The 25,757-nt window shown below is 45.7% G+C and overlaps 2 protein-coding genes across 2 annotated transcripts in view; both read right to left on the bottom strand.

Moving 5' to 3' along the window:
• Positions 1-7,354, bottom strand: part of LOC118232921 (maestro heat-like repeat-containing protein family member 1) — a 46,455-nt gene extending 39,101 nt beyond the window's left edge. Inside the window, exons 1-10 of the mRNA XM_035428167.1 lie at positions 7,215-7,354; positions 6,378-6,475; positions 5,740-5,885; positions 5,180-5,311; positions 4,256-4,418; positions 3,653-3,751; positions 3,409-3,560; positions 817-957; positions 237-329; positions 9-87 (exon numbers count right to left, since the gene is read on the bottom strand). Of these exons, the coding sequence (XP_035284058.1) occupies positions 9-87; positions 237-329; positions 817-957; positions 3,409-3,560; positions 3,653-3,751; positions 4,256-4,418; positions 5,180-5,311; positions 5,740-5,885; positions 6,378-6,399 (1,027 nt within the window). The 5' untranslated portion in view covers positions 6,400-6,475; positions 7,215-7,354. The remainder of the gene's footprint in view (positions 1-8; positions 88-236; positions 330-816; positions 958-3,408; positions 3,561-3,652; positions 3,752-4,255; positions 4,419-5,179; positions 5,312-5,739; positions 5,886-6,377; positions 6,476-7,214) is intronic.
• Positions 7,355-7,744: 390 nt separating this feature from the next.
• recql4 (RecQ helicase-like 4) lies at positions 7,745-25,296 on the bottom strand. Its single transcript, XM_035428185.1, has 25 exons — positions 24,864-25,296; positions 24,715-24,748; positions 24,360-24,466; positions 24,095-24,241; positions 22,193-23,319; positions 21,744-21,843; positions 20,776-20,926; positions 20,423-20,551; positions 19,105-19,254; positions 18,303-18,395; positions 17,192-17,328; positions 16,375-16,458; positions 15,927-16,115; positions 15,046-15,228; positions 14,156-14,354; positions 13,010-13,287; positions 12,690-12,821; positions 12,449-12,527; positions 11,939-12,058; positions 11,579-11,708; positions 10,708-10,874; positions 10,263-10,452; positions 9,792-9,960; positions 8,648-8,756; positions 7,745-8,076 (listed from the first exon to the last, which is right to left on the bottom strand). The coding sequence occupies exons 1-25, from the start codon at positions 24,945-24,947 to the stop codon at positions 7,955-7,957; spliced, it is 4,410 nt and encodes a 1,469-aa protein (XP_035284076.1). The 5' UTR covers positions 24,948-25,296; the 3' UTR covers positions 7,745-7,954.
• Positions 25,297-25,757: the final 461 nt, after the last annotated feature.

Below are 25,757 nucleotides of genomic sequence, written 5' to 3'. Positions count from 1 at the left end.
CCACTCACCCAGAAACGTGAAGCATCTCAAGACCTCATTGTGGTTCTTAAGAGTTGATGGGTTCCTACAGTCCACAGACATGCATACCTAAAACAATACAATAACAGCACTTATGATTACTAGTAGCAACAACTTGAAACAATGTGGTTACATTGCTGTGTAATACTGCAGCAACAGAAGAATATTAAACCTATTCTTATTTCCAACCAACCATCCATCAGCAAGCCACATGTTACCTGGTGATACAGTGTGAACATGATGCCATCAATCTGAGTCTCCAGAAACCGGCTGTCAGTTCTCATGGAAGCTTCCAGAATCTGACACAGGCTCTGAGGGAAGACACATAACATTCATGCTCATCAGATGCTGATTTCCTAAGAATGAACTAAAAGAGAACAACAGCACAGAGAGTCTGGGAAAATCAACAAATACAGCTCCAAAGAGCATATTACATCTGCACTGAAATAGTTTACCTTTCTAATACAGTACAAATGGAAAACTTGAAAAGACAAAATGTAAAAACTTCTCTCAGTCCAAGATTCCACTGTGTACTTTGTAGGCCCAAAGGCTTCCAGGTTTAATCCCTTTCTAGATCGCTACTGGTGTCCTTTGTTTTTTACCGGACATGTATTACCCTTGTCAGAAATTCTCTATTGCAATCCTCAAGAACAACAATTTTGCAAATTTCCATTCTGTGGCTATCTGGGCTGACAGTTCACCAAACCCATGCCCACATGGGAAAAAAATAAAAGGAGGAACACAGAGGAATAGCACATGTGTTTGGGTCAAATGGACCACCGAAGAAGGAAGGCCCACCTTGCTGATGATGTAATGCTCTGAGTTCTTCTTGTAGAGAGAAAGGACTGCGGGAATCAGCTTGGGAAGCAGCTCCTCCAACTTATCTTGAGCCAACAGTAGACTCATGGACCCCAGGGCACTAGTGACAGTCAGCTTCAGCTGTGCCAGTTATCACAGGGAACATGTGACAGTCAACCTCAGCAGTGCCTAATATGACAGATTATACGACATACTGATGGACATCTTCTCAACATAGGTAGCTACAAGGACTATCACCCCATTCAGAGTTTTTTGGGGCAATTTTAGGTTTTAATTTCACTTAATTATATACAGTTCAGGCCAAAGGTTTACATACACCTAGGCTAAAGATATTCAAACTCAGTTTTTCACAACTCCGCACATTTCATGTTACCATACATTTCTTTTGGCAAGTCAATTAGGGCATCTACTTTGTTCACATCAGAGGTAATTTTAAAACAATCGAATAGGCACAGATTTATTTAAGCTTTAATTATACTATATCAGAATTCCAGTAAAAGTTTACATACACCAAGTTGACTGTCTCTTTAAACAGCCTAGAAGATTCCAGAAATTAATTTAATGACTTTTTAAAAGCTTCTGATTAGCCAATTGTCACAATTAGGAGTTAATTGGCACCTGTGGATGTATTTAAGGCCTACCTATAGAGCCACTGCCTCTTTGCCCTTGATACCATGGGAAAATCCAAGCAACTCAGCCAAGACCTCAGAAAATAACTGTGGACCTCCACAAGTCTGGATCCTCCTCAGGAGCAATTTCCAAACAACGGAAGGTACCAAGAGCATCTGTACAAACATTTGTATGCAAATATAAAAATATTGGGACCGCACAGACACTGCATCATTCAGGAAGGAGGCACAAATTAACTCCCAGGGCAGAACAAACTTTGGTCCGAAAGGTTCAACTGAACCCCAAAACAACAGCAAAGGAACTGGTGAAGGAGTTGGAGGCATCAAGTACCGAAGTATCTACACCCACCACTAACAGAATCCTACATAGCCATGGCCTGAAAGGCTGTCGCGCAAGGAAGAAGCCCCTACTCCAAGACCGGCATAAAAAAAGCCAGAATGAAGTTTGCAGGTGATCACCAGGACGAAGACCTAGCTTTTGGAGGAGTGTTCTCTGGTCAAATGAAACAAAAATTGAACTTTTTGGCCATAATGATGACCACTATGTATGGAGGAAAAAGGGTGAGACTTTTAATCTGAAGAACACCATCCCAACTATGAAGCATGGGGGGGGCAGCATCATGTTGTGGGGGTGTTTTGCTGGAAAAGGGACTGGTGCACTTCAGAAAATAGATGGCATGAGGAAGGAGGATTATCTAGAAATACAGAAGCAACACCTGAAGACATCAGCTATAAAGTTAAAACTTGGTCGCAACTGGGACAATAATCTTAAGGATACCTCCAAAGTTGTAACAAAAAGGCTTAAAGACAACAAAGTGAAAGTATTGGAGTGGCCATCACAAAGCCCTGACCTGAATCACATAGGAAATTTGTGGACTGAACTGAAAAAAAATGTCCAAGCAAGGAGGCCCACAACCCTGACTGTTACACCAGTTCTGTCAAGAGGAATGGGCAAAAATTCCAGCAAAATATTTTGAGAAGCTTGTGGAAGGCTACTTCAAGCGTTTGATTCAAGTTAAGCAATTTAAAGGCAATGCCACCAAATACTAACAAAGTGTATGTAAACTTTTGACCCAATGAAAATCTGATATAGTACATAAAAGCTGAAATAAATCAGTCTCTTAGCTATTATTTTGAAATTGCCTCTTTTGGAAATAATGTAGATAACCTAATTGTTAGATAACCATGTTACCATACACAGGAAATGTATGGTAACATGAAACGTGTGGAGTTGTGAAAAATTGAGTTTGAATGTCTTTAGCTTAGGTGTATGTAAACATTTGGCCTCAACTGTACCACTTTTGAATTTTGAACAGTGATTATAGTACCATCTCCCTGCTTGCAACTTCCTACAAGACACAGATGAGCATATATGTCTTCCTGAATGTGTACAGCCAGCCGACAATTCTGTTCAACTGCACAGCCATCAGATGTCCCTATCACAGTCACAGATTAACAATGAGGGAAAACCCTTTCGTTTCCTGTCTTAAAATCAAAGCATACCAACAAGATTACTGTTACATATAAAAAATAGAAAAGCTTCAAAAAAAAAGATTTAAAATAAGATCATGGACCAGATTTCACATGGTGCTTTTACTTCTAATAAGAGGCTTCAAACTCATTCATAGATTAGTGACAATAACCTATTTCGAAATTCGGTCAGGCATCACAGGCAGTCAGCCATTAGCTGTTACAGTTCCAGATTTGAATCCAGGGAAAGCGTGCATTTTGCGCATTTCTCCACCCCAGTCAGGAATCTCCAGAGACTACAGCAAAGTGTTGTGCCGTGCCTTGACCCAATTGCACGGGTCAGCCTGCTACTTCAATAAGGGAGAACAGGACACACAGAGCGTCTTTCAGGCCTAACAATGACGTAGTTGTTGAGGTGGACAAATTGAATTAAGAGAGAAATCGGACTCCTACCATTTCTAATTTAGCATACCTTGGTCTCTTTGCTCTGCAGCCAGTTGCAGAAGAGGATGTCACAGGCAGCATAGATCTCAGCGGAGTAGGCGTCCTTCCTCACTGCAGGGTCTGGAGCCTTGTCCATATTGGCGAGGTAGTCCACAATGCTCTCGCTGAAGTGGTGCAGGGCTGCAACCAATAGCAGGGGCGAGACTGAAGAGATCTGTGCCTTCCCCCACAACATTCCCCTCAAGCATATCACGGAACATCTCTGACCTTACCGGACGAAAACACCCACTTCATGTTGTCCTGCCTCGTCATGCCCAGCATGGGCAGCATGGCCGTCAGGATGCTTCCCAGGAAAGGCACTGTGCCATACACTGGAAACCAAGTAAACACATAAGAGCCATGTACAGCTGAGGGATTTCATTGAATGAGCTCAAAAGGAGGCCAAAATGTAACCGGTTAATACATTTATGCATGCATTGTAAACTCCACATAATTACACGGGATGAAATTTATGCACAATGAAATCTCACATCGGCTTACGAGGTAGCACGCAAAATTCTCATTTGAAGAGAAAAAAGATTAAGTTGATCTCCACAGGCTGAAATACAAAACATTTGCATAATGCTTCCTCAAACAATGGGCTTTTAAACCACCAGAAGGAAGAGGCCCGTAACAGAACAGCTTTACCATAAACTTTTACTTTCACAATTATGACAACATCAATATTATTCATCACTCCTGCTTCATCGGCAAATAAACTGAGAACTGTCCTGGATATTCTTCTACAAAAATATACTGGCCCATAATTGTAGTGTAGTGTTTGATTTATTATCTGAAGACGATTTGGCAGTTATTGGAGCTGAATCATTGCTTACCATTGGAGTAAGAAAGATTAGCTAATGTTTGCACCACAAAGAAATGAGGGGGATGCCCAGGCTGGAATTTACTAAGGACCTCCTCCATGACGTCCTTGATGTATCTGTCGCCTACAGCAACCAAAATATTGCTGGCTGCCTGCTGCCAGTCCGGCACTATTTCCTGGGTATAAAAATTATGATGAACATTTCAATATTATTAGCATTTGACCATGAACCACAATGAGAATGTCTAGATACTGAACATAACATACACTTCCCATTGAGCACAAGCCCAAACCTAGAATCAAAACGTCTAGAGGGGTGGAAATCTAGGATGAGACACGTTTTGACATAAAGCTCAAATTAGCTCCAATTTAGCTCAGGTTTTACCCGGATATACCCCTGACTATGTCCCATTAGCTAGAAAACTTTCACTTTTCAACCAAATGGGTTTTCACCAATCATCTAGATTGTATATACCTGAGCTAATTAAAGTTAACCAGAGCTTATCAAAACATCTCTCAACCTAGATGTCCACCCCTCTAGACATCTAGTTTCAATCTAGATTTGGTCTTGTGCTCACTGGGTTATTTTTCCTTCAAAGACATTTTCAAACCGTTATTGTTATGAAGTACTAATGCAAATATAAAAATTTCAAAACAGAAATGATAAAAAATGGTTATAAACAAAAAAAAGCAGCAGAGAAGCATTATTTTAAATCAGCTATTTTCAAAAATAGCAGTGCATAAAGAGGACGTCATACACGCCACCATACACCATTTTTGGAGTGTTGTTCTGTTTGGTTGTACAAAGTAATACATACCTATTTAAGTCATGTAATATAAAGTAAGCACGGGTGTATTTTGGCACACTTTTTAAACAAATAAAACATATGCATGTGATTATTACACTTATTAAACACATATTAAGAGCCACCCTTACCTTTGATCTAGTCATTTCTTCTGAAGCCAGGTGAATGAGACTCTTGATCTTAGGATAGCTTATCTCACCAATCTTACTCTTTACCACCAGCTCAATGGTCTGCAGCAGAACTACTCGATGTCCAACTTCAAGCTGCCCACAAGAGAACAAGCATAAGGTACAAAATATACATGAGGAAAATGATAGATGATATGATAGAGGAAATGCCAAAGTTAGAAGAACAGCAAGGTCAACTAACAATTCTTTATAGCAGTGATCTTGTCAAACAAGCAATCACCACCTGTCCGTTGTAAACTTGACATTAATGATAGTAATTCTACATTAACATTGGAATGGCCAGTGAAATCTTCACATTTCCTGAGATCTTCACTATGGTTGGACTGGAAAAGCCACTAAATTTCTGTGCTCTTCTGCAAATTTTCTGTTTTTTCTTTTATCACAGATTGGATTAAAGTACATTTAAACTGGCCAGTAAACCAACTCCTTAACCACATAATAAAAATGTGTGGCTCTGACCGTGTCTGATGGGGAAAGCAGGTTAGGGGTCAGTGCCTTCTGACCTTGGAATGCTGTATGAGGTAATCCTGGCACATGGACAGGATCTTGGCAGTCCTCCGCTTCCCCAAGGCCAGCAGCGACTTCCTGACCTGTTCACGGACTGCGGGGTCGCTGTCATCGGCTGCATCCATCAGAGCCAGAGAAGCCCCTGAGAGAAACAACAGATCAGAAGCAAGAAAAGCACAGGTGGCACTTATAAAGATGCAATACTTCACACTTGCAAGCTATTGGTCAAAACTGTGTCTGATCCAAAGGAAGGAGGTAAATCTTTGAAATCACTTTTCATATTCTGAAGCCAATAGCACCACAGTGATGACCTAATCCAATATGTAAAAAATGTGCCCAAAATACAATATGTACAGCTCTTACATATATTGTAGTATAGTAGGAACACGGTAATATACATTAGGGGAGGATTACGGACCATTCTTTAATTTTTTATTCTTTTTTTAAAGCCACATAGGAAAAACAAAGCAGAAAACCTGAATATGCTTCCCCTTGTCACTTAATATAATTACATTGTATTTCGAATTTTAAAAAGCTAGAGATCTGAGGGGAATTCTGCTGAAAATGGTATTCCACAGCATCTAAAGCAACTCGTGGATTCCATAGAGGAAGCAAGGAAAAGTGTGTTACTCACGTGCTACATCCGACTCTTCCATGGTTCCTGTAGAGGCCTGAAGTGGATGTTCAGGAATACATCTGGTGACCTTGGAGTCAGAAACTCAGTCTTCAAGTCTAGACAACGGAAAGAATGGGAAACTCAAGGAAACTAAAAGGCCGCGTTCCTTCGTCGATGCAAGGACTGTAGAAAGCTGGCAAGCTTTCTTTTGTCATGAAATAATCTGGATAAAATCATGCCTCATATCTTTGCAGACACATATTTTAATGTGCCTGTTTTCTTACAGCAAAATACCTTGAAGAACTTTTCTTCCTCTCTGTTGTTGGATTTATCAAGACTGTTGCTGTTAGCCATGCATGGAATCGTGGAATGCAGTGCAGAAATCTAGTTAATCCTTTACACGGCTGTCTTTATGTACTAGTGTAGTCACATTTTCTCTTAAAGATAAAAATAGATCCACAGTAAAGCTAACATAAAACTAAAAGCAGAATGTTAACGAATCGATACAATGTGGAAAGTAAACGTCAAGATTGGCAGTCTACAAACTTTTTTTATTTCATTCGAATACACTTCTCATAAATAACATTCAGTAGTTGGACACCTTTGCCTTATAATCGGAGGCTACATCGGTATTCGACTGCATCCCATACCCACACAGTGCAGCTGCAGCGCATGACAGAAATGTCCAGTCTTGTACAGCGGTTCTTCGAAAACACTAAACGAGAACTTTTGACAAATCGGCTATTTGTAGTCTGACGTTGACAGTCCGGTATTGTCTTCAAACTCTCCCATGCTTTTCTCCCGTTCAAAGTTGGTACAGAGTGTTTATGCTTGAATCATGGAATGTAAACTTACCTTTGCCGACGTTTTTCTGAATTGCATTTAACCCAAATCATGCAGAGAGTTGACCCAACTTAAATTAAAGGTAATGTGTATTTCGCACGTTTTTAAAATTATTGTGTCATATCCCTGGCAGGAGCCATGTGGTGAAGTAGAGGAAGCTGTTAAATCGATACAAACGCTGGATCGCGCGCTTCGAGTCAACAACTCATACTCAGGGTAGGCGTGTCAACGCCGCCTTACCATGCGTATTGAAATACCCCAGTGAAATTTTGATAGTTATGGAAAATATTCATAATTTTACTGACCTGGAAAATACAAAAGGTATTGATACTAGTATTATACTCTCATATAAACTCAATAAGTGTCATAAACTCAGAATGTTCACTTAGAAGTTGTTTTTACAAGTTAGCATTGTAATAAATAGGTTAATGTAATAATACAACGGAAACTGATATTTAATAATTTTATTTAAAACATATATTTAAAATATATTTAACATACACTGTGGTACAAAATAATGTTTAAATACATTTAGTTATCTAAATACACAAATACATTTAGCTATATAAATGAATTTAGCCATTTATTCACAACATACAAAAATATCCTATTTACTTTATACAACATATAAAATGCAAGTAAAGCAAAGCTTTGGAAACAAGGACGTTTGTCACTATGAACACAGCCATAATCTACACGCATAAAACAAGCTGCACCTAATATTTTTTCCTTCTGTTAATGTCCCATTAGTTTCACCTGGTCCGTATAATTTCTTGTGTGGCAAAACGGATGATTTCGTTGAAATCAAACTGAATGTATTTCCTCCAGTATCGTCTGTCTCGGCCAAATGTTTGTGCAGGATAACAGGGACTTCCTGCAGACGAAAAATCAAAAGCAGAGGAGAGGGTGAGCAAGACCAAAATGCACAGATCACAAATAAGCTCCAAGCTGGGAAAAAACTTAAAGCTAACTCCTCTTTGACCGTATATTGTGGAATAGACGACACTCCCCTGGGTTCAAGCTATGGTTGACCTTCTGTGGAAAGCAGGTCTGACAATGCACGAGACAGAGTATCTGTCTCATGCCAAAATGCAGAACAATGCATTTCAGACACCTGTCTCATTACTGAAGAATATTCAGGGAATTTGAGAAAGTACAGGCAAGAACACATTCTTTATCAAAGCACTTGCTGCTAGCCACCACTTTGAACTGCACACTTTGAAGTCCAACAGTTGAATCACTGCAGTGATTGCATTTGAGGATTGCACTTCATGCTGCAGCTGTGCAATCATCTTTTGACCAACAATCTTGTGGTCGATATTTTAATGATTAAAAAATGGCACTACTGATTATCCTTTGATTAAAATGACACAATGTTATGTACAGCTGTTAATATCAAAATTAATTACTGACACGTGTTCCTTGGCTTAAATAAACAGACAAACCGATTCCGTGGAAAATCCTGGCCACAGCTCGGCCAGAGAACTTCTCATCGCTGCGGCAGGACAGGAAGCTCCGGATGTCCGCCCGAATCTGGTCCTCCCAGTCCTTAAGCTGAAAATGCACCGGCACATTACCTTAGCACAACACAACTCACAGGGCTGTAGGCTTACTTCCTGGGACAGAAGCACTGGTGCTAGCAAGCTCAAAAATGTAGAAGCTCACTGAAACATTTACTAACACACAGGTACGGCTGTAAATTCGTTTTACCCAGTAAGGATGGTAACATTACATTATTTCTGTAAATTAGGACAAAACAATATCAACAAGGCTGTCCTCTCCCAGTCACACCTGTACTGGCTTCCCGATGGCTGAACGAACATCCAATTAAGGTCGGGACAGTAGAATAATCGACTAGATGCAGACTGAAGACTCACCTCTTCAGACTGCATCTCAATTCCCCTCCCACCCCCACTCCCCATCACTCCTACCTTTTGTGTTAGTTCAGGTTATGTTTTTTATGGTGTTAGATTCTTCATCTGTATGTGTTCAGGATTTGTATTTTGGGTACTCTCTTAGTGTATTTACTTTCCATTTGCACTTTAGATAAGTTACATATATACTTGATGTGAAGTGAGAATGTTGTGAGTCAGATCTGGCACCATCATGGATGTAAACCCCTATGTACGCATATCCTCTTCCACAGCAAGTCACTCGTTATAAGAGCGCTCCTGTGGTTGTTGTAGCTGCATAGAGGTGCCAATAATGACCATTTGACATTTGCCGTTTGTTACATCATAATGACGTAAGCACTTTTATGGCATAATTTCTTAAATGCTGTACTCTTCTGGCAAGGTCCGAAATACATTTCCCTTGATGCATTGCTCTGATAAGGGGTGCAATCAAGCTGGGTGTGAATGTAAATTTTAAAAGTAAACTACAGGCAGCTAACAACGTTGGGGTATATTTCCTGAGAGCTGTAGTAATGGCATTGTTGCTGCACAACTGTGACTTCACAAGTATGTTCCTAGAGAATATTACCCAGTCATAAATAGCAGCAGATGAGTCGCACAGTACAGCTCTGGCCCACAGTCTAAGGGGAAGCAGTAGGGCTAAACGCTCTGTAGGACCCAGTGCTCAGCTACCCACCTTATACTTATTCAGCACCTCATCGTCCTCCTCCTCATCCTCATGGTACTCGTTACTCAGGTCCAGGTCCCTCTTCTTATCGAAGTAGTCCCTCAGCAGCTCCTTCAGCATTAGACTTCGGCGTTCGTCCATCTCATCAGTGCAAAAGCTGCAATTTCGATATGCAACACTGGACAGGAAAAAAAAAACAAAGAAATATTTTCTAGATGTGATCAACAGGAAGGGCTGTGGTTGGTAAGATGGGCACTGTAATTTTTCACAAATGTGAGGCTGTGAAGCAGGCCAAAGTGAAAAAGGTGATTTCCCCCCTCATCTGCAGAAGGCTCTGAAGCAGGTCTTAATGAGTGAGATGATTTCCCCCCCTTACCTGCGGACGGCTTTGAAGCAGGCCTTCGTAAGTCCGGTGATTTCCCCCTTACCTGCGGAAGGCTTTGAAGCAGGCCTTAGTGAGTCCGGTGATTTCCCCCTTACCTGCGGAAGGCTTTGAAGCAGGCCTTGAGCTGGTAAAGCTGGGTTTTCTCCTGGGCTTGGACCCGCCTGTGCAGGAACTCGCACACGGCATCCATCTCGTCTGCCGTCAAGTCTCCATAGGAACGGAAGTAGAATGACAGGCTGGAGAACTCTACCAGGACTCCACTCTTTCCAGTGCCCCCAAACATCCCTGTGCAAACATAACCGCAAGAGAAGGACACCAGTGTTCAGCTTCAGAGTGCAAATCTCTATTCATCTGCCATTATTGCTGCATTTGAACACATTATTGCCCACTTGCCGCCCTAATTCAGGTTGACTTGTACAGCTAAATGAAATGTCCCCCCTGTTCCCAACACTTAGAAGGACCTGGTTGTTATGTCCAGTTCCCTTACCACTGCACTACACCATGAGCCTCTCCCAAACAGCCAAAGGCAAGCTTCCTCACCCCTCTCTGTGCTCCACTGGAGCTGCCTCAGGCCCCTCTTAACCAGGGGCAGCTGCCAGCCCATAGTGTCCGCCAGCTCCACCACGTCGAACTCCAGCGAGTCGCACGTCTCCACCCTCTCCCCCGCCATCCGCTTCCGGGCCAGAGCCACAGCCACGGGGGGGCAGCTGCAAACGCGCGCAAACACACAAATAAAATGAACTCATGTCCACCAACAAACCACAAAGAAGTCATGGCATTCTTTTCAAATAAGTGCACTGCCGAGAGAACACTTGTTGAGAACATTATCACGTATTGAGAACATTATCATTTATTATCTGTTGACCCGGTGACCAGGACTATGTTCTTACATGCTCGCAGCATATTTCTGGTTTTAACACACTAGGAGTATACACATTCATTTTACACACAGGTAGCATGTACATGCATTTTTACATGCTGGGAGTGCAGTGCATACATGTTTTGACATACATACACCTGCAGTAATTGACATACAGGGGGTACACGTGCAGTATTTGACGTACAGGGGGTACACGTGCAGTATTTGACGTACAGGGGGTACACATGTAGTATTTGGCGTACAGGGGGTACACGTGTAGTATTTGGCGTACAGGGGGTACACGTGTAGTATTTGAAATACAGGAGGTATATGTGTAGTATTTGACGTACAGGGGGTACACATGTAGTATTTGGCATACAGGGGGTACACGTGCAGTATTTGACATACAGGGGGTACACGTGTAGTATTTGGCGTACAGGGGGTACACGTGTAGTATTTGACATACAGGGGGTACACGTGTAGTATTCGACGTACGGGGGTACACGTGTAGTATTTGGCGTACAGGGGGTACACGTGTAGTATTTGACGTACATTCTGGTGAGTTTGCGAAGCTCCTGGGGGCCGCCGTAGGAGACCAGGCGGCAGGCAGACAGGGTGGGGTGCAGCAGCTCCACCCACTGCTGCGGGTGCAGCTCCAGGTAGCACAGCAACGTCTCCAAGCCTGAGGGAGACGGAACAGCACAGGTTTAGTCTTCTTATTTAAGAAAGTGGACTCACAAATACATATACTTGAAAAGTATATTAAAAATGACAATTATAGCAAAAAGTGTTATTCACGTAATTCTTTAAAGTGTACAGAATTGCATTTTTTAGCTTTAATGTTTTTTTTCTTCCACTCTCCTGGGTTTCCATATTTTCTAGAATAACAGATGGAAGAACAGGCGAGCCAACCTTCCTCGGTGATGTCCAGGGTCTCCACCGTCTCCTGTATAGGTATGGCTCTCTCGTGCGTGTGACACACACGGGGCGGCGGGCGGGGCGGCAGGACGTCCCCCTCGCCGCGCTCCTCGTCTGTCTGTCCGCCCCCCTCGCCGCGCTCCTCGTCCTTCTGTCCGCCCCCCTCGCCGCGCTCCTCGTCCGTCTGTCCGCCCCCCTCGCCGCGCTCCTCGTCCTTCTGTCCGCCCCCCTCGCCGCGGTCTTCGTCTGTCTGTCCGTCCCCCTTGACGTGCTCTTCGTCCGTCTGTCCGTCCAGGCACAGCTGCTCCACGGAAGGCTCTTCCGGGCTGTTCCGCTCCCTCCCACCCCCCCTCTGCTCAGCACCCCCGGAGGGTCCACACCCCCCACCCTGCAGCCGATCCGCTGGCTCGTCAGACTCTTCCTCCTCTTGTTCGTCTTCCCTCCCTTCCCGTAGCTCCGCCTCCAGCTCCGGCCCTGGAGCCCCGCCCTCTGTCCGATGCCCACCCTGTTGCCGTGGGAGCCGTGCAGCTTCCTCGCAGTCTTCCATCAGCTCCATCATCTCGGCGTCATTCACCTCCCACGCCTAAATCAGCGACCAATAGAAACCACTCAGGAAGCGACATCACACATGGGGACATCTGCCACAGACTGAGGGTTGTCATTATCACAATTATGAAAAGATGGCTAAAGCGGTTAAAACAAACGGGCTAAAACAGGCTTTGAGAAGGGTGAGAGGGAAGTGAACCTTTTCCAGGCGTTTCTGGTGGATCTTTTTGCACTTGCAGGGGGGAAAGGCTTTCTGCACCAGCTTCTTAATGCTGAAGTAATCCACGGTGTCGGCATAGATGTGCCTGCGCAGCTCGTGCAGGTCTCCTCCCTGCATAGAAAAGGTCAGAGGTCACGACGTGAGCACCTCTGTTCCACTGAGATAAAAGGCACGACTCGTAGGTAACCAATGGCCACCACATAGCCTTTGAGGGAAGAGGTTAACCGCGAGACAGCGCGCGGTCTGTAAATACGGCCCGGCGGCTGACGGCGGCCCGGGACTCTCTCCCGGGGTCTCACCTCGGGGTCCAGGAAGAGGTGGCAGTGCGCGGGCAGGCCGTCGCGCCCCGCCCGCCCGATCTCCTGCACGTAGCTCTCGAAGCTCTTGGGCATGTTGTAGTGGACGACGCCGCGGACGTCCGACTTGTCCAGGCCCATGCCGAAGGCCACGGTGGCCACCACCAGCCGCAGCTCGCCGCACATGAAGTTGTTCTGGACCCGCCTCCTCTCCGCCGCGGACAGGCCCGCGTGGTAGGACTCCGCGATCCACTTCAGCGGCTTCCGGATCTTCTTCCGGGCTGCGGTCCAAAGTCGCACACATTCACTTAAAACACGACACACGTTTTCGATTTTTTTCTGATATGTATTTTCAAACACTGCCAATGGAATCGGTGCTTTATTGCATCCGTGCATTTAATAGTCTGACTTCTAATTAGTGCTTGAGTTCTGGTCTTGAGTTCCGTATATCTGCATTTTTTTTTCTTTATAACCTCATGTTTTAAAGTTCACTGGGTAAAATCTGCCCAAGAATACTGTCAATGTACAGTATGATTCTTTAGTCATGAACATGACCATTCATCTGCATATATGGACAAATCCAGGTGTACATTTATTCACAAGGCCCTCAGCCCTGTAAAAACCACTTTCTCCTCCAGAGCTGTGATTCCTGAGGACCTCCATGCAACATTCAAACAAGATGGCTACCAGGTCCTGGTATTCACCCAAACTGGCAAGTGGTGAGGTGAACCATCTCACTGCCCCGAGACGGTTCACCTCTTATCTCTTGAATGGCTCTTTAAAGGAGTGCCTCACGGCTGAGTCACTGGCCCCCTCCTGTTCTCCCTCCACATCAGATCGCTCCTCTCAGGGTTTTTCCTGACATTGTTATGTCAGTGATACTCCACTCTTTCACACCTTTACCCATCCGACTCACTCATTCTCTCAGGCCACCTGGCGTAGGTCACTGCATGCAGCGCATAGATTTATACCCAGATGATCAAACTCTCCAATACAGGCCTTTTCTACTTATCAGTAAAGCACCCTCCTCACTGAAATACTAGCCACACCCCCCTCCCACTCCCCAAACCCCATGTGAAGTCAGTAAATGAATTCTGCACACCTTCCCTCAACAACGTAAGAACAATAACTTAAAGAAAAAAAGCATACCCAGGGCTTTCTTTTTCTGACTAACGGGATTCTCCTCTGCCACTCCCTCCTCTTTTACGGCGGTCTCCCTCACTGTCACCCCCTGCAGGCAGGTCCGCAGCAGCGCAGAGATTCGGCTGGTCTCCTCTCGCCGGGTGCAGTACACGATAATGGAGTCCAAAGACCCAAAGCGTTCCCCTTTCAGCAAAGCCACCAGAGCCTGGCCCACAAACACAACACAGTTACCAATGGCAAAATACTGCATACTGCATCATATACATACAATAATGCCAACATTAATATGAAGGCAAATTAATTCCCTTAAAAACATTACTCCCAGCAGTAAAGTGGATGCCATTACCTCAAGATTATTATTCTATATTGGCTGTCTGAATGAAGCAACCTTTGAAGCAACAGTTACCCACTCACTGTCTTCAGCTCATTTAGCAATATATTAGGTGTTGTACAGGACCTTCTTAAAATCAAACCCTGTTGTGTTTTCCATGTTGTATATTTAGCAATAGAGCCAATAGACATGATTCATGTCTAATTTTAATCATATTTTATGGTTATTTTAATCAATGGTAAGAGTAACTCCTTTTATTCCTAAAATGTCTTGCATCGGTGATAATGCAGAGCTTGATAAGACAGAATAGTTTACGCTACTTCCAGTCTTACATCCTGTTGGGTTGACTGGTTATTAACTATGAGGTTTTTATCAGTATGAGGTTCCAGTATCTATAAAAAACACAGCTCTCTGGTCCATATTCACAAAGCTTTCCAGCGTACGAGTGCTGACCTGGGGTCAGTGACCAGGAACACTTGTCTTCGTGCCCTTACTGAAATGAACAGACTGAAGCTGACCTGAGATCAGTACCCTGAGAGGCTCAGTGAACGTGTGAGGAACGTGCCTGGTCCTTGTCGCGGTCGGTGGACACGGACAGCTGCAGGTTGAGCGGGACGGCGGCCGAGCGCACGGCGATGCCCTCCGGGTCGCGGATCTCCAGGTGCTGAGCGATGTCCAGCGCGGTGGACAGGGTGGCGGTGGCGGTGAGCCCCAGGAGACAGCGCACGCCCAGACGGTCCCTCAGCACCTGAGAGAGAGAGAGAGAGAGAGTGAGTGTGAGAGAAAGAGAGAGAGACAGAGAGACCCTTCACTCACACGACGGGGTGCACACAGAAACCATGTAACCTCAACAGATACGTTTACTTGAATCCTGGGATGTGCAGGCGCCTTAAAACACAGGACAAAACCAGAATCGGTTCACATGCAAACCATAAACTTCACCTATTTTGCAATGCCTAACTGTTTCTAGACCATAGTGTACTATTATGTCCTGTGAGCAGTTTGGAGTTTCCATATCCATCTAGCAACCTGTGCTTTGCCACTAGCAAACTCGCATAATTAGGCATAGAAATCAGATGGGGAGATTATGGCTAGAGGACAGCTCATCCTGTTAAGGTTCTAGTGCATGGACGGGTCCCACGGTCTGGTAATGAATCCAACCTATTTCTAGCGAACAAGCTTGCTTGCACACAGATGTTGCTGTTCATCATCTCCTATTACCCCATTCCAAAAGAACACAGCACAACACGGCAGACCGTTGATTTACTGAGCAGGACAGCAAGCAAAGTGAACTGCATCACTGTCCAGCGCCAGTGCATCACCAAGTCAGATGAGAGGAGAAAAACACAGTGGTCTAGGTTCTGACACTGTTCTGACAACTCAAAGCCAACTAAAGAGGCACGCGAGAGCGCAATGGGGAAACCCGCCATGCTGAAGCTCGCTCACCTTGCACAGCCTCAGGTAGCAGGGCCGGAAGTTGTGAGACCACTCGGACACGCAGTGGGCCTCGTCGATGCAGGCGAAGGCCACCGGGGGGAGCTGGTCAGCCGGAGGGAGGCAGGCAGACCCCGCGTGCCCCCCGCCCACCAGCGCCTCCGGGGACAGGAGCAGCACGTGGACCAGGCCTGCCTTCACCTAGGAGAGCACGCGGGCCCCCGGGGGCCGCAGCCAGATAATTACTACCAAAAGCACCCACTCACCGCGCAGACACGTTTAAGGAGGGAAATTCACGAAGCGAGCCAGCCTTGGCGGCGTTTCAGAAACGCGTTAAATGTTCTAAATCAACGGCAACAATCACAGGAACTGCAATAAAATGCCACGCCGCGTTGAATTTGATTTAAAAAATGCAGCTGTGTAATCGTAGTGTTTCAGATTTCGAAGGAAGGAAAAAAACCTTTTCGATGGCTGCCTCCCGCTGTTTCTTGGACATGTTGGAATGGATACAGGCGGCTTTAAGTTTTGGAGGGAGTCCAGACAACTTGGGGAGAGAAAGTATGTTACAAAACGATCAACGCTGTCCAAACATTTCTTTTCGGTAGGTCTAAAACTGTCAAAACCGAAAAATTCACTCAAAACAAACGCTGGATATGCAAGAAAACCAAGAAAACTGTGATCTGTAAATTATTTCACACTGAAAAAACTTTTTTTCCAGTCTCTGTTAAGGATGCCACTTTATCTCTGGTCTTCGTATCATGGGAAAAAAAGCCCACACCTGTGCCCTTCAAATAACATTTCAGTGACGCTTCTCCAAAAATACAGTAAGTTAAGCTCTGATTTCTTAGGGTACACCATCCATTCTGGTAATGATTTGTGTCTTACGTAGAGAGCAGTAGTCACTGAAATGTGAAAATGGCTTCCTGCAAAGCTGTGAAGTCTTGGCCATTCTACCTCAGCTGACAACTAACAAGTTCACACCATTTCCCTCTCACCACTATATATCCAATCAGACAGAGTAGACATATTCCGGAGCATTGCTTCTGTACCTAACACTGGGGGAAACAGATTCCATATCAAAGAGGAAAGCCGCTGTATGAAGTTACACAGCGCTGCATATTTTACAGTAATTCCTTTGCATCATGTCTCCAGGCAGAATTCAATCCCGCGAGAGTGCAGTCTACTTCTGGCGACAGTAACATGAAAGATGGCGACAGGCAGCGACTGAAGACACGACCGGGTCACCAGGCCCTGCGCGGAATCAAAGGTGCCGTTACCTGATCGTCCATCAGCGAGACCAAAGGGGACACCACCAACGCAATGCTCTTTGACCTTTTGGCATAGAGGTAGGCCGGGAGCTGGTAGCAAAGAGACTTCCCCATCCCAGTGGACAGGACTACCAGAGTAGACAGACCTAAGAGAAACACCCACAGTCACAATACAAAACACATGGTTAGGTCTACAGTGAAAACATTCCGAGTTCTGCCCCAGCTATTGTTAATAGCGGGGAATTCTGATTTGCTGGCTCAGTATGAATATTCAGTAAGGAACTGTGTAGATAATAGAACATCCGTAGCTAGGCAGCATTGATTTACAACGCACAAACATCATTTCAATTAGCTCATTACTGGTTGTTGTACAGTCTGACTCTAGTCAAGCAGAGAACCAGCACAAGCAAAGCTCCTGTACTTCAGTATATGAACAGATCCCATTATATTAAATCATAGTATTTCTTTGCAAAACAGATGCTCTTATGCAACAAAAACTTTGTTGTGCATATTATCCAAGTGTACTATTTTACATAATTAATTCAGGTTATGTACTTTGCTAGTTACAAGGATAGTTGCTTAAAGACCCAGTGCATCACTTTTTTCCATTTCATGTCATTTTAAAGCAAGCGGATAATACATTTAAATGTTAAATGAGAAAATAATAAACATCCATTTAAGTATGCCATTTATAAACAGGAGTGCAGGAGATTTTACATGGTGTGTCCAATCTATATAGATATCAACTCAAAAGTGCACTTCTCATTACACCACTGCTAGGTTAAAATGTAAATGCCATGTTAATTTCACAATAAGCATGGTCCTCAAATGACCAATACCAAAATTCCAATAACAAAAAAAAAGTATACAAACCATTGGTTTCAGAATAAACAAATGAAAATTCTAAACCTTAATAAATTAGTAATTAATAATATCATAGTAATTGGTTTCTTAGATTTGTATGAGTACCTATTGATGATTTCGATTGCACCACAGGTCTTTTAACCACTACAGCACACTTCACTGCCGTTTTCGTGGTGAATTCAGTTTGTTCACAACAAGCTAACTCCAGCATTTCAGACACAGTCCCTTAGAATGCGCCACCTCGACAGACACCCACCTGAGAGGATTCTCATGATGGCCATTTCCTGTCCAGGCCTGAAGCTCTTGTACCCGAAGTCTGTCAGAGCCTCGTACACCTCCGCCGGGGCAGCTGGGAAACAGCAGAGCCAAAGCCGCAGGCGTGTTAACGCAGCGAGGAGGCCATCGGACCGAGTCTCGAGGAGGGCGCTATTCTCCCCACCGGAGGGTGCGCTTTAAAGACCAGCGCGGCTGGGCCTCACATCACCCATGCGATCACCAACGCTCCCTTTCACAGTCCCCCAAGGGCCGGGGACTTACCAGGTAAATACGCAGTAAAACAGCACATCATTGGGCAATATACACTGGTAAAAAATAGATGAATACTAAGAAACTAAAACTAAAATACACATCCTCTCATACCTATTAATTCAAGTGAGTTATCGAAGGTTTAGCTTGGTTTTAGCCTGAGTTTACTTGTGCACTTTCAAGGAATTTAGAAACTACTTTATTAGAAAAATTTCCATTAAAAAATAAGTATTGTCTAATTTCCTAAGAAGTACACAATTATACTCAGGCTTTAACCAAGCTAAACCATTGATAACTACAAGGCACTTTAATTGGCAGGTAACAGAGGTGGCATTTCTAAATATTTCAGTTTTAGTTTCTTAGCATTTAAAAAAAATGTATTTTTACCAGTGTTAATTACCCAATTATGTCCTATTCTTGCCACATATTTAAGTGGTAAATGCGTAGTACTTAGGGGAGAGTAAAATGAAGCGTTGTAAAACAGCCCATGTGAAACAGCCTCCCCCCGCAGCGTGAGGAGGCAGCCGCGGTACCTTGCACTTTCCCGTCCTCCCCCAGGTCGTACAGGGGCTCCATCGGCGGGGGAGGGGCCGGTTTCTCGTAGTCGGGCCGCATCACGTTGAGCAGGACCTCCTCGCCCTCCGCCCCCGTCTCGCCATTCCCCTCGCCGCCGCCGGGTGGCGCTGTTGGGACGAGCGGGTGGGTCGATAAAAGGAAAGAAAACGCGCGCAGCTACGACGAGCTCTGACCTGCTGGCAACCGGGTTAGCATGACATCATCGCCAGACGAGCGGAGACCTGCTCTGCTCGTCGGCTTAGCCGCAGGACCGCTCGACTGTCACACTGCGGGCTCCGGGTTTATTTTTGTGAACATTTAAACACTGGACATCGTCTGCGTGTTAGGCCGCCCGTCCAAACTCTGTGGAAATTGCTGGACATGCTGAACGCGCACGTGCTTAGCCCTTCGGTAGCTGCGCTTTGGAGTGACATTTTTCCCCTTTAAGGCATTTTGGATACTCATTGTGGGTTTAAAAAGCCCTACAGCTTCAGCGAAATTAATAAGCGGCTTGAGTAAAATGCGGTTTCTCTTCTGTGCGGATTGGGCCTGTGCCGGTTGGATTCTGTGGAATTTTTTTTCCCACTCTGGTCAGAAACTGTCCCGATCCTCATTGATATTTCACCGGTGTTTTGACGAAGATGCTGTGGACCCTAAGCCCAGTACCCTCCCAATCAAACTGCGTCGGGTCCATTCCAACCCAAACCAATCCAATCCAAACCAAACCAAACCAAACCAAAGCACAAAGCTACTTAAGATGTCCTTTCAAGCCTTTGAATTAGGGGCATTTAAATGAGAATTTAGCAAACTCTGGGGGTCCTAGAAAGTACTGTAGGGGGTCACTGGTCAGACATGACATGCAGTGACTATATATAGGGAAAATATAAATAATTTTTTTTTTTTTACTTTTTTTAACACATGGTGGGGGTCTTCTGTATGCCTTTGAGCCTGGGTAGGGGGTCTCTGATTCAGAAATGGTTGGAAACAACTGCCTAAATGGTTAAACCTTAATCAGGTACACTCTTTTTTTGCCTGTTTTAATCACGTTGTTATATTCACAGTATTGTAGATACAGACACAGTATTTCTGCAAACTTGATAAAGGAAAACAAGGACATTCACACACCCTCCTCCACTAAGCTTTCAGAACCAAAAGAGTGCCATACGCACTACCTTCCATTTTATGAAATGTAGGCATGCTGTGTGTATGAGCGAATGTGTAATGCCCCTATACGCTACGCGGCTGCAGGCGCTAACCGGGGGCTGACTGGGACCGCAGGAGCGTGAGGTAACTCACCGAGAGGCTCCGAGCTCAGGGTGCCCGTGGCCAGCGCCACCTCCCTCAGCGTGGGCAGCTCGAACGGCTCCTCCTCCTCCGCCTCCCCCGCCTCCTCCGCTCCTCCGGCGCTCGGCGCGGGAGCAGGAGCTGCAGACACACGCAGGGGGCCGTCAGTGACGCAGCGCACTTCCCTTTTAATCACTAAAACTACAAACAGCCAATGAAATTCCTACTTTACAGCATTAACAGTACTAGGACCAATGAGCAGACAGGACGAGAGAGAGAGAGGAGTGAAGTGGTCCAGAGAGCTCGTCTAATGCCCGGAGTCTTTTCGCCAGCTGGGTCGCTACGGCGACGGTACAGTTCCTCACCCCGCCCCCTGCAGTCGCGGGCCCAGTGGCCAGTGCCGCCGCACTTGAAGCAGCTGTCGCCCTGACGACTGAAGCCGCCGAACCGCCGGCCGCCTCGCCCCGTGCCGCCTCCGAAACGCTCCCCCTTCAGCTGGAACTTCTCCATGTACATCTGAAACAGGTTTACAGAGAGAGAACACAGCTCCCACAATGCACTCTGCCACTAAGCCATGACGACAAAGCCTAGGATCATCAAATCCTTTGTGAAAATAAAAAAGCACATATGTAATTATACAATTACATACGATTTGATAACTATAACATGCAACAAAACACCTGATGCCGTGTGACTGTGTCTGAGACTACAAAATGAGGCTAACATGTCATGTATCTATCCTACGTGACTTGCTGATTGAGAATGGAAGTTCAATTTTGAATGGAGACTCTCCATACAAAACTAAATTTAATCCAGGACTAAGTTTAATCAATGAACCGGCCCTAAATGTTTATATGGATACTTGCCCAACAAATCCAATAAACAAATCCAAAGAACTCCTGATGCTGGAATTGACTGCAGACTGTAACTGTGACTGAATTAAAGGTCCACTGATGCCAGGATCCTATGGGGCCAGGAGTGGGTGTTACCCTCAGTCAGGAGGTAAACGCCCACTCACTGACCGGCAGCTTCTACCTGCACAGCCTTCAGGCTCAGCTGATGCCTGACAGGCCGCCAACTGACAAACGGTCTACTGGCGGCACGCATTTCAGAGGAAGAATCGAGCCGGACGACTCTCACAACGCAACTTACAGCAGAGAGAGAACGTTTAGTCCGACTGCGAGTCAAACACTGCAAGCCTTCTGTGAAGGCGTTACGTCTACACAACCACAGTCCACAGATCTAAGATGGCAGCTACAGTGGCTGGATTTGGTTTGATCCACGAGGAGGTCTGCCCAGCTCCCAGACCCCCTGACCCCTGACCCCTGCTGACCTGCTTGCGGAGCGCGGCCCCTCTCAACGCAAAGCCTTTGACGTGACTCTTCTTCTTCAGGTTTATTTTCACAAAGTTCCCAGCTGAATTCTTGGGGGCTCTGGAGGGACGGGACATCACAGCAGCAAGTGAAAACACAGATGATGTGCATACAGTACTTATTTTAAATGGCAATCCTGAATGTGCACTCAATGACAGATACAGAACTTAAAGAACTGGCGAGTGCTAAAACTCTTATATTCTGAATGAAATGAAACGGCATACGCACTAAAACACATCTGATATACTGCATACACTTTTCCAGCAGAGATATTTCTGATTTAATCCCAGTGGCTTTACTTACTCCTATCACACGCACACTCCAGTGTGCTAATTCCCCAACGGCCACAAACAGATGTGCTCACAGGGGGTAAAGCGTGCATCAGCCGACACCTGTGCTTTAAACTGACCTCACTTTCCCCGCCTGTCTGCTCCTGGCAGCTTTGATGTCCTCCATCTCCTCCTCTCCCAGGATGTTCTGCTGAGGGAGCTTCAGTTTGGCCTTCTTCCCCGCGGGGGCGGGCGGCTCCGGGTCACCGCCGTCGTCTTCGGCGAGCTCGGGCGCCTTCTTCCTCCCGCGCGGCGCGGAGGGGCCCCCCGCAGGGCCCTTCCTGGTCCTCCGCTTCTTCGGGGCCGCGCCCTCCTCAGCGGCGTCGGGCCCCTCCCCCTCTGCACCGTTACCGTCACCGTCGCCGTCCCACCGTCGTTTCCGGCTCTTTCTCTTCGCCCCCGTCTCCCCCGGTCCGTCTTCGGGCCCTTCCGGCCCGGGGCCCCTCACCGTCTCCTCATCATCCCTCTGACTTTTCCGGTTCTTTCTCTTCGCCCCCGTCTCGGCTTCGGGCCCTTCCGGCCCAGGGCCCCTAACCGTCTCCTCACCGGCCCTCTGACTTTTCCGGTTCTTTCTCTTCGCCCCCGTCTCCCCCGCCCCGTCTTCCGGCCCGGGGCCCCTCGCAGTCTCCTCGCTGTCCCTGGCTGGGGGCCGAGTCTTCTCCGCTCCTCCGCGGGCCTCTCCCGTCCGGCCCCGTCTGGTTTCCCCATCTTCCTCATCCTCGCCGGCCTTCAATGATGGCCCAGGGCCGCTGGGGCGAGGGGGGGGAATTTCAGCTGCGGGCAGCGCACTGCCGACCGGGCCGTTGCCAGGGGCGTCGGGGATCGCCGCAAGGGACAAATTGCCCGTGACGGGCTTCTCTTTCTTCTCCACTTCGTCAAACACCTGGCAGCGCTGGAGCCACGCGCCGTCCACCGAAGACAGCCTCCTGGTGGCCGACTGTCTCAGGAGCCGCGCTCTCAGCGCCAGACCGTCCGGCGAGCGGGCCGCGGGCGGCGGGACGGCCGGCACGGTCTCGAACGGCTCCTCCGCGCCCGCCTCGGCGCTCTGGGTCTGGGGCAGAGCCGCGCAGGGGTCCGGGCAAGTGTTGGCCGGCCGGGGCTGAAGACCCTGGACGCCTGCGTCGTCGCCTGGACCCTGGCCCTCTTTCCATGACTTCAGAGCCGGTCTCCGCGGAGTATAGGCTTTCTTCAGAGAGACGGGCCGTTCCTGGACACACACACACCGGAGAAAAAAAGACATCTCTCAAACTGTACGCTAGCACACCCTGTACCCTGTCTGTAATAAACTCTTTATTTTGGGGGGGGGAAAAAAACCGGCACAAATTTCTCACATAAATTTTGCTGGATCTTGAACATACAGATCTTACCAATACTTTAAAAATCAGTTTTGTCATTTGTCATGCACTTCTTCTTCAACCCTACTTGCCAAGTTTGCTTGTGTTGCTTTTATTTTTTACTCTTTTTCCTTTTCGTGTTTGTTTATGTGCATGTGTGCCCCCTACAGTTGGCCATATTGGTAGGAATATGCTTAAAAACCAATTTTTCTAAAAACGCTCACTAAAAAATTGTTCCACTTTTTCATTTCCTACCTGCAGCATCACCTGACTGTAAAACTGGCTGTCGAAAAAATTATCGGGGGCTAAAAATATTTAGTAAGTCAAAAAGACTAAGTATTACAATTTCAATACTAAGAAATGCATAAGCCATAATACTGGAATCTTACTTTGTGGGGTCACCAATCAGAAAGTTAATTCTTAGCTAGACTTTAACAGCGGCTGTAGACAACAGCAAGCCCACTAGCACGTAAGATAATACGCAATCATGCATGGTGTCTAACGGCCATTTGATGTTCAGACATACTAATGCCCAGGAAAACAGAAAATGGGGAACTGTGCTAAGGCATATCGCTAGTCTCTCTGCCGCTGGTAAGATTTCACCCACAGACAAGTAAAAACACGAAAGCGCACAAAGGCAGAACCTGCCTTCGCCGAGGCTCCTAATTTAGACTTCAGCTTCATCCCATAGTACTGAGCAGACGCTTGCAGGGAGTCTCTGTCCTGGGGTGTCAGCTTGGGGACAGCTCTGGGCATGTTCTTACGGTTCAGATGAGATCCCCAGCAATCAGACTCCTGCATGCAGTGAAAGGCGTTTACACACCAAAAGCAGACCCAGCATCATCATCATCATCATCATCATCACCATCACCAAGTAATTTCAGTACTGAATGCTGTTGTGTCCCTGGCTTACCGTCGCCTGTTCTTTTTCTGTTGACTGTGATTGGTCAGAACGTGCCGACGTTCCATTACAGCTTGTTTCCTTTGCTTGTTTAAGCATTTTGTACTCTCTGTAAAGTTCTGTTGAAGAGAACAAGAATGGACTACGTAATATAAACAGTGTTTTTTTATTACACTGTCACTATCCTGAAAGTACAAAGTAGCTGTGACTGTGTACAACAACCGTGTATGAACGTTAAACAATTCAAGGTTAACATTTATAATATAGAAAAAGAAAAAAATATGAATATACAAGACTCAACTACCTCTAGCGAGTATGCAAAATGTATCTAGCTATTATAAAATGTTATATGTGTTAATGGGCTTACCTTTGGTGTCCTCTGGGGCCCTATCAATATCATCCTGACAAGAAAAAACAAGGCTTGGAAATAATGTCACTGAAATACAGATAAGGATAATGTGCATGCAACATTCTTGCAAACGTTAGTGGTAAAGTCCTTCAATTTCCTTTGCCTACCTTGTTTGGTTTCCTGTTGTTTTGTTGAACAAAAGCCAGCTCCCACTTTTTCAGTAGCACTTTGACATCATTGTATCGATCCATCTCTGCGTCCAAAATTGAATTTATACTCACCAACTGAGAAATTCCTACTGAATAAGTCTTTAGCAAGCTAGCCAGTAAGCCAATGTTCCCAGGCAGCAGGCAGTTCGTATAGAAAAGCCGGAGCTAGCTAACTCAAAGTAGTAGTGTTAACTACCCCGAGTTGATGCAGGACACATTGCCTCCTGGTCAATACATAGCTTTCATCACAAGAACAGTGTGACGGTAGAAACGTTACAATCACCGTTTCTAATTGATAGTCAATTTACAGTAGCTGCAGAAAACACTTTCACTGTTCCTCGTAAGAGCTCACATTTGCTTACCGCATCTGCTACAGAACTAGTGCTTTAAAATTTTACCGCGCACTGAAACTGACGTTCAGGTTTTGACCAATCCCGGATCTTTGCTATGTTGTCCTGACAGTTGAACAGCCTATCAGAAGTAACTTACTGTGTTAGGTAGCAAAAACTTTATATCCCAGAGAGCAACAGTCAGTGTTAATCCGGAAATCGTTCAAAGACTCGAGCTCTGATTGGATGAGGGTCTTGTCACTATCAACACGGGAGGGAGCAGGGCGCAGGGCGCATGTTGACATGTGGACACTGAGCGAAGTGGTAGTTCGTTTCGAGTAAGTATGTAACCTTTATCTGATATTATATAATGTCATTTTAAATTAATGCGAATTGGTTGGGAGGTATTTTCAGAGGAATTGTCGTTAAGGAGATGTACATTGTTTACAAGTAACGTACCGATTGTTTACACGTAACACGTTAGCTAAGGTATTAGCTAATTGCTTGAGATTGCTAGCTAAAT

The sequence above is a fragment of the Anguilla anguilla genome, chromosome 8, assembly GCF_013347855.1.
Source record: "Anguilla anguilla isolate fAngAng1 chromosome 8, fAngAng1.pri, whole genome shotgun sequence".
Taxonomy (NCBI): Eukaryota; Metazoa; Chordata; class Actinopteri; order Anguilliformes; family Anguillidae; genus Anguilla; species Anguilla anguilla.
This window is presented reverse-complemented; position numbering and strand designations above follow the sequence as displayed.